At 32.0% G+C, this 8,538-nt stretch overlaps 1 protein-coding gene across 1 annotated transcript in view; it reads left to right on the top strand.

The window, feature by feature from the left end:
* Positions 1–1,209: 1,209 nt before the first annotated feature.
* Positions 1,210–8,538, top strand: part of LOC117109701 (ras and EF-hand domain-containing protein-like) — a gene marked incomplete at its 5' end in the record, with an annotated part of 9,225 nt that continues 1,896 nt past the window's right edge. The window contains 9 exon segments of the mRNA XM_033252081.1: positions 1,210–1,409; positions 1,816–1,884; positions 3,035–3,101; positions 4,337–4,425; positions 4,789–4,886; positions 5,928–6,070; positions 6,524–6,778; positions 7,816–7,969; positions 8,323–8,519. Coding sequence (XP_033107972.1) covers positions 1,210–1,409; positions 1,816–1,884; positions 3,035–3,101; positions 4,337–4,425; positions 4,789–4,886; positions 5,928–6,070; positions 6,524–6,778; positions 7,816–7,969; positions 8,323–8,519 — 1,272 coding nt within the window.

The raw sequence follows: 8,538 nt of genomic DNA on the forward strand, positions 1-8,538 counted from the left end.
AGATGTGTATAAGAGACAGATATATATAGGCCTAATTATTATTATATTATAGATAAGGTATATAAATGCAATATCTTCTGACTGTTTTCGGTTTAATTTATTATAATAATGCTTAAATATTCATATTTGTGTTTTCGTATTATAAGTTCTATTTATGTATTGCTTACACTGTACAATACCAGGATATTTTGATGGTCTATTACAACAAATGTTTGTCGCCAATTTTGCATTGTATAATAAAATTAATAAACATAAAACAAAGTGATCGTCTAGTAATCATCTAAATTTAGCCATGAAATTTATGTAAGTGATTATGATAACAACGTACACAATTATCGCTGTTAATGGTATAATTGTCGGTAATATTGTCCTAACAAATAGACGGTTATGATAACTAAGACATTAAAAGGAATTCGAAACGTATTACTTTTTCTGTTATCAAGTCGACCGGCGAGTAGCAAATATAATTAGTTCATCTATATAACTATGTATTAAATACATAATACTATAAAAGGCTTTAAAACCCAATTTATTTATAGTCGCGAATGATTATTGACAGGGTGAGGGGGGGGGAGGTGATGGGGCGACAAATAGGGATTCGATGATTAAATGAAGGGGCGTTAGCTGGGAAATTAAGGTGATATATGATTTTAAACTTTCACCTAAATTATTTTGCTTAACAAAATCCCAATCAAGTTTGCCTAGTGGCGAAGTCTTTTCCCCAGCTTCTCTTAATTAATACGCAACTGCTGAGGCATTACAAAATGTGACTTGTTGTTTTAGATACGTTAATTTTACATAGGCTATAATACAATTTCCTCTACCAAATATAAAACGAGGGGTGCCTATATACAGTAGATATAGTAATAGATCATTTTCATACGCTACAAATCTACAATGACAGCCTTCAAAAACATTAAAACAGCTTACTTTTTAAATGATTTTTTTAACCATTTATATTCAATTATACTGTCAGGAACTAGTGTTAAAATTAACTTTATACTGAATGTATATGTAAGAATAGAAATAGTGTGATGCTATAATGCCGGTGACTTGTATTGGTTATGCTCATCATGGTATTACTAATATTGTTATAATTTATTTTTTAGTCTCACCCTAAATAGGGGTCTTTCTATCTGCTTCGAGTCTGTCTAATCAAATCAGTTTACTTTATTTCTTGCTTACCACAATATTCTCATTTTTTCGTAGTTTGAAGCAAGAATGTATAGTCGTGACAAACCCAGGGATGAGATGATACAGGAATTAAAACGTCAGTCTGAAGAACTCATGGTTGAAAATAGAACGCTGCGGTCGAACCTTACGGAAGCTCAGACAAATCTAGCCCTCACCAGATCCGATCTAGCAACTGTACATTCTGAATATGACGAACAAATGGACTTTATTACAAGGTACGTCCTAATAATTTAATCAAAAATTTAGATTATAGAGAAACGAAAACAGGAGAAATTACATATTATTTTAGAGTAAAACGCTATTTTATGTATTTCTAATCTGAAGTGATATTTGATGTTGGATTTTTTTTTTTATTATGTGAATTAACGATCTTATCCCGTGATGCATAATTTACATCATCATTATTTGAACATTAATAAAATTACCAATGAAATATATCAATATTATTATAAATAATTACCCATCCCACATGAATTCATTGCTTAACAATTTTCGCATTATTCATTAAATACATATTTGTATAAATATTTATTTACATGTATGTACCTTCATATCCATTTATATAATGAAACAATTTAAACTAATTTAATGTTTAAGACGGTCGCTTTATCTTTTTCTCAGTGATCGTGATCAACTCAAAGAATTGGAGCGGGAAAAGGAAAATCTCCATCGGCAGGTCCAATTGTTACAGTAAGAAAAATTACATTTTAAAATAAACTATTACATTTGAAATTTAAAAAAAACCCATTACAAACGCTAGAAGAGAGTGTATGATATAGAAAATTGGGGACATAGTAAAAAGTATCATGGCTTCAATTAGGAAAGAGTGAATTCACTGATCCTCCCTGGCTTAAACAAGATGGATTGGCCTAGAATTGAAGAAACTAAATCACAAATCAACTAAATCACCTAAGAAGTTTACAAATATATATAATCAAAAAATATAACATAAACCTGAAATGTTTTGTGTATGGGCCCACCAAAGTACATGTTAAGGAATTGGTGGGGTATTTGAAATTATTTAGTAAAGTACTGTCAAAGTTAAAGGACTTTGTTTTGGCTGTAAGTACAAATTTGGTGCTAACCATCACGTATTCGAGAAACTCAATATACCATCTCCAAGACGTGTGTCCGTACATGGCCCAAAAACATGATCGCTATAAGAAGAATATTGATAGATTTCTTCAGTTTCTGCAATATGCTATATAAAAACATTCCATGCTTATTAGCAGACAAGTGCAAGTTGAATACAATTTTTGCAGAAGTCACGAGACAGTTTGAGATAAACTCGTGAGAAACAGCATATGGATAAATGCCACATTGCTGTCATGAAATGGAATTTGACAATATACTGTACTTGACCATACTGTATTTAAATTGCTTATTACAGTAATCACCTGTGGACCATTTACATTATTAATAAAAGGACTACATATTTCAAACATAATTCCCATAGTGTATACATATAGGTCAGTTAAACACTAAATTTAGCACAATCCAATTAAGATAAACTCTTAAAAACACCATATAATAAATGCACTCATAAAAATGGGATATAAAATATAATGGCATAGGTTATTGGTTTTTCTAGGTTCGAACTCAATGTGTGGTTTTAATAAACTATGAAACATTTAATTCGGAAATTAATAGCTGAAAATATAAAAGTTTTATTAACTATGCTTGACTAATCTTCAATAACAATAATAAAAATATGAATATCCAAAACACAATAACAGTTAATGAAAATATTTTGTTATAAGAAGCATCTGGATTATGGAAAATTGATGTATTTCAGCGATATGAATATTAATTTGAAATGGTTTCTGTTTTATTTACGAAGGGATGCCAATAAGAAGTTACAAGACACGAATGATGACCTCAGATCAGCCTTGGAAACAAGAGCGAAGGTAAAATATAAATTATTTAATTTACAAAACTTTTTAAAAATATTATAAATAATATTTATCAACTAGAATGGCGTTCCTCCTTACCACTTCTTGATATTAATGTATGGGATGGCATAGCTCAGCAAGGTGAATATGGGGAATGGGCTGCAGATACGTTTAATTTCATCGCTGCGCTTGTGTTTTGCTGGATGGTTAAAATACACCTTGCAACGCACAACATTGTATTTAAACCGTTTAACCCGTGTTTATCAAGGCTCTTTTTTTTGTTTACACATTAAAAACAGTACAGAAATATTACGAACACTCTGCAAACTGTATACTAATAATAGGTTTATGCGCATGTATAAAGAATAAATGAAATGGTAAACAGTCTTGTTTACATCTAGACCGTTTAACTGAGTGCATATCTATGAATGTAATTTATAAGAATTTAACATCGATATTAGTAAAATTATTTCAGATATTTAGCGTAAGCAGTACATTAAATTTAAAATCAGATGACATCTGATCATTTTGACATTTTTATTGTCTGACTTAAACTTGAGGCCTATTATCTGGTCCAGATTTGCAATCATTCTCTTATAGTTTATGTCGTTTATAGTATTATTATATCATAACTAACCCCAACATTATGGAATGCCTTTTCTGAGAGCTGAATAAGTCTGATCCATTGGATGGTTTACTAATGCGAAACGCATTAAGCCTTGGTATAATGCATAGTTGTAAGACCTGACAAACTGCGATACATATTCTCAAAATAGCAACTGTGAGTCACCAATCACGTGAAAGCAACCATCTGTTGAGTTGATAATCAACTATTCATACTGAAAATCTTCATGCTGTCAAAGCTTTTATATTAAAGATTAACGCTGAAAATGATTCCAATTACATATTTAAGTATATAATTATATAATAATAATAATAATAATAATAATAATAATAATAATAATAATAATAATAATAATAATAACAATAACAATAATAATAACAATAATAATAAAAATTTGAAAAATTCAATCTAGTTTTTAGTTGAATATACTGTGAAAGGTTCTTTAATGTATAGACCAAAGGTTTTTGAAACCTTATATATAATAATAATTATTATTATTATTATTATTATTATTATTATTATTATTATGCATATGCTAATAAAGTATTATAAGAATCAAATTTTACTTCATATCTATAATTAAGATATCATTTATAGACTTTTTAAACAACTTATGTTTCCTCAGAATGGTTCACGGACACCGACACCAGGCAAATATGGAGCGCAAAGTGCGCCATCGTTTATGAACGAATATTTGGATCCTGTTGACAGCAGGTAATATTATCAAATTTCGATTAATCAATTATATAAATGAATTAAAGTAATTATTTGAAGACAACAGATGGACTAAAGACTAACAAATTGACAAGCATGAACCCGAAACGGAGGAAACGGATACAAAAAATGTGGAGGGACGACATAAAAACAAATATTGGAAAATCAAATTGGGCAAGAACCGCAATGGACAGAAAGAAGAGGGAATGCTGGAGGAGTTCTTCACACAGCAGTGATTAAAGTAGCATCATGATGAGGGGGGGGGGATGATGATGATGATGATGATGATAATGATAATGAAGATGAATATATATTACAAAGGATTAAGGAAGAAAATTTCAAACTGATGACGTTTTTTTTCAGTAAAAGACGACGCCGAGGCCTACAACTGTCTGAATCTGACAGGGGTGCGCTGTATTACCCACAAACGGGAGATGGAGAGAGTGTACCGGACGAAGCAGGTAGTCTAAGTAGGCCTAATGTATTTGTTAACAGAGGAAACCATTACTCCTACGATTCCTATTACAGCTAATGATCGCAACAACAGTTCAATATGTTTAATTTCATAGACGTAAAAGGATGAATGTGGATGTAAAAAACAAGAGAAAACCACGATCAGGCTTCCATATTTCTCAATGAATTTTGTGTCTTAGCCATGACGTAATGTTTACCATATAGAATTTGAGAACGTATTACATCAAACATATAATAATCGATTTTATTATCTGGCTTGTAGGAGGGATTATGTCGGTCTAAAGTGATTACCATTTACATAATTATTATTTTGTTTTAGACACTTAAATAAATGGATTTAATCTTCTAATTTAATTGTTAATCTTTGTGACTAAATAATATCACAAATAGAATTTTGCTGGTCTAATTAAAAGGTGCTGTATTCATGGAGTTCTGTCGACGTACGTATCGTCTATAAGTGAAACATAGTAAAGAGTGTTACTTTTATACTGATATCTGTGTTAGTACATCATCTAATTTGTTAGTCAGCTCATTATATTATTTAACCATGACCGTAGTTAAACGGTATATCGTGTGAGTGAATTTACTTTAGAATAGATCGTAGTGTACCACTTTTAAACTAGTATAACACATCATAAACTTCGATAACCATTTTACAGTATTAACAAATTATCATTATTAATAGCTATTCATATGTTTTATTTAACAAAGCTAATTTTAGGAACCCCGATTAGTGTTTATAGTGTTTAGTGTTGTCTTATACTTGTTTACTAAGTGGCTTGGCTATGCTAAATTTCTTCAAACAATAAAGTAATGCTCACCTGATAAGTGAAAGCGCTGAATGGTTCGTTTGGTGCGATATATTAGTGAGATTATATTAGTGAGATTATATTAGTGAGATTAGGCCTATGTTTGTCTGACTCTCTCTGTTTGTTTCTTTCAGTTACGTCACCTTTCTCTTTGCCATGTTCTCTAACCATAATGCTAAGGATATTGCAATAATAAAAACGAACGTTTTTTTTACTTAGATTCTGGCAACTCGACGATGAGGGATCCAACTGAACTTGACTCTGAGATTGACAATCAAAGTCTTGAAGGTGAACTGCGTCGGGTTCTGGAGGAGCCGTCGAGGTTACATGATATTTCAGTTCCGGTTCCCGAAAATCAAGAGGTAGATATGCAACAACATTTTTATAAATCTAAACCATTACAAATTATCCACAGTATGGCTGTATTGATGATGATGATGATGATGATGATAATGATAATGATAATGATGATGATGATGATGGTGATGATGATGATAATGATGATGATGATGATGATCATCATCATCATCATCATCATGTTAATGATGATGACGATTATGATAATAGTACTGTTAAGTGATGATGCGAAAACTATGGTTTTAGTGATAATATAAATGATGTTGTTATTTAAACTGCCCTACAATTCAGTTTTATATAAACCTTATATATACAATATATTGTTCATAACACGTTTGACCTGTATATAAAGATGAAAATAACACGTTCATCAGTCTAACGATGATTAGAATGTCTCTGGTTCGAATCTCGATCGGGACAACATTCAACATCTTTATTCTACTATTACATCGTTTCAGGGTTTATCAGGAAGTGCCACCGACTCTAAGTCTGGCGATGCGGACATAAAAGAGGCAAAGTCAAACCAGTCCTCGAAATGTTCAACACCCGACTCAGCGAAGACGTTGACTGCTAAACTCCAGCGCAATGATACCTTGCGTGCAAGTGGTCGGAAGAGGACTCTGCCTCAGGTTCCATCAAAGGTAGATGATGATGATGAATCGGAAGAAAGTGTATTCGAAATGTTACGCTCCACTATTAAAAATGCTTTAGAGGTAGGAAGATGTTAGTGTCAGAGTTGGCCGATGTGTCGTGTCGTGATCATTTGTCGTGCATGGAGCCTTACTGAAATCTTCGCCTGGAACTAATCTGGATTATACTTTTATCTACTACTAACCAGTTTGTATATGTAACTTGAGTGTGCCAAGTAGTGTGTTGTATTGATTGATATACCCATCTATCCACCCACTTATTTACCCATTCATTAATCATTCTTTCATTTACCCATTTAATACTCCCATCTACTTCCATATATTATTATGTACAGTACCACCATTTTGTTATGTAACCTTTTCATATCAAAAAGATGAAATACAGTATCAAAAACGTTATAATTTAATTTGACTAAAAAATACTAGGCACCTCTCTTGGCGATTACATATTAGGGTTTATCTGGTAATGCTGATTCTAGGCTTCTTCATGCCAAATTACAAGATTTAGCTTGTAATCATACACACGTACTTAGTCTAGGCCTACACAAATTTATAAAGTTGACAAAAATTGGGTTTCATTGTTTCCGATTATTTTAATATTTATATTTCAATATAGTAAATGATTTGAGTTGAGCCAAACGAGGCCTACCATATTCCTGATACCCTACTTGATACTATATTTCTCTCTCCAACTTCAACTAGCTATCTCAGTTTTGGTGTTTCTACTGTAGTGAATATTTGGTTCTTCATTTACGAACCTTTCCCACCGTTTGTAAAATTGTACTTTTATATTGCTGTTTACCTCATGAATTATTTTGAACGATTAAAAAAAAAAACTTTATGGCTGCGTGAGACAAACATTATATTATAATTTATCACATATTACCATGTGTATCATCATCATCATCATAATCATCATCATCATAATCATCATCATCCATCTGCTCCTACAGTATCAGCTGTTAGTAGCTCTTAGTTGTCTTGATGTGTGTAACATTAACATACACTCAATTCTATATTGATGTACACAACTCTTAGTATACCATTGATTGTTTTGTTATTATATAATAATAATAACAAAATCTTACGTATTTTTTCAGACACCGACTGCCTCATCATCGATGTCGTTGCCACAACAGGCGCCCGACCGAATGTACAAAATAGTTTTAGCGGGAGATGCGGCTGTTGGCAAATCAAGCTTTATCTTACGACTCTGCAAAGGTGTCTTCCACCAGAATCTCAACTCTACACTTGGTAAGGAGTTAGTCTTGTAAAACCAAAAAAAATTTTAAATATTGAATTTCATTTTTAAGATATCAACCAAGGAATCATCTTTCAATAGACACTATTCGAAACAATGTTTCAGATCTACAAACTCTACGACCAAAACATAACTGTATGGTCATTTTGATATTTTAAAGTGGAATCTCTACGAATTACTTTTAATTGACACGATTCAATTCTGTCTAATGGTAAACGGGCGAGTATGCAGCTACGCGTTGATAAATAATAACCACTGTACCAGATAATATATACTCATAATCAGTGATTAGTTTTATGTACAGATATGAAATAAAAACCAAAAATTGTTTATGTCCTTTTTGTAGGAGTTGACTTCCAAATGAAAACCATAGAGATTGATAATAAAGTGACGACACTTCAGCTGTGGGATACCGCAGGACAGGAGCGATTCCGTAGCATTGCCAAATCGTACTTCCGACGGGCTGATGGTGTCCTGTTGCTATACGACTGCACGTACGAGCGATCATTCATTAACGTCCGGGATTGGATTGAAGCTATTGAGGTATAGAATATAGTACATA

Source organism: Anneissia japonica, unplaced genomic scaffold (genome assembly GCF_011630105.1).
Source record: "Anneissia japonica isolate Jap-2015-1 unplaced genomic scaffold, ASM1163010v1 scaffold3782_len1007564_cov172, whole genome shotgun sequence".
Lineage (NCBI taxonomy): Eukaryota > Metazoa > Echinodermata > Crinoidea > Comatulida > Comatulidae > Anneissia > Anneissia japonica.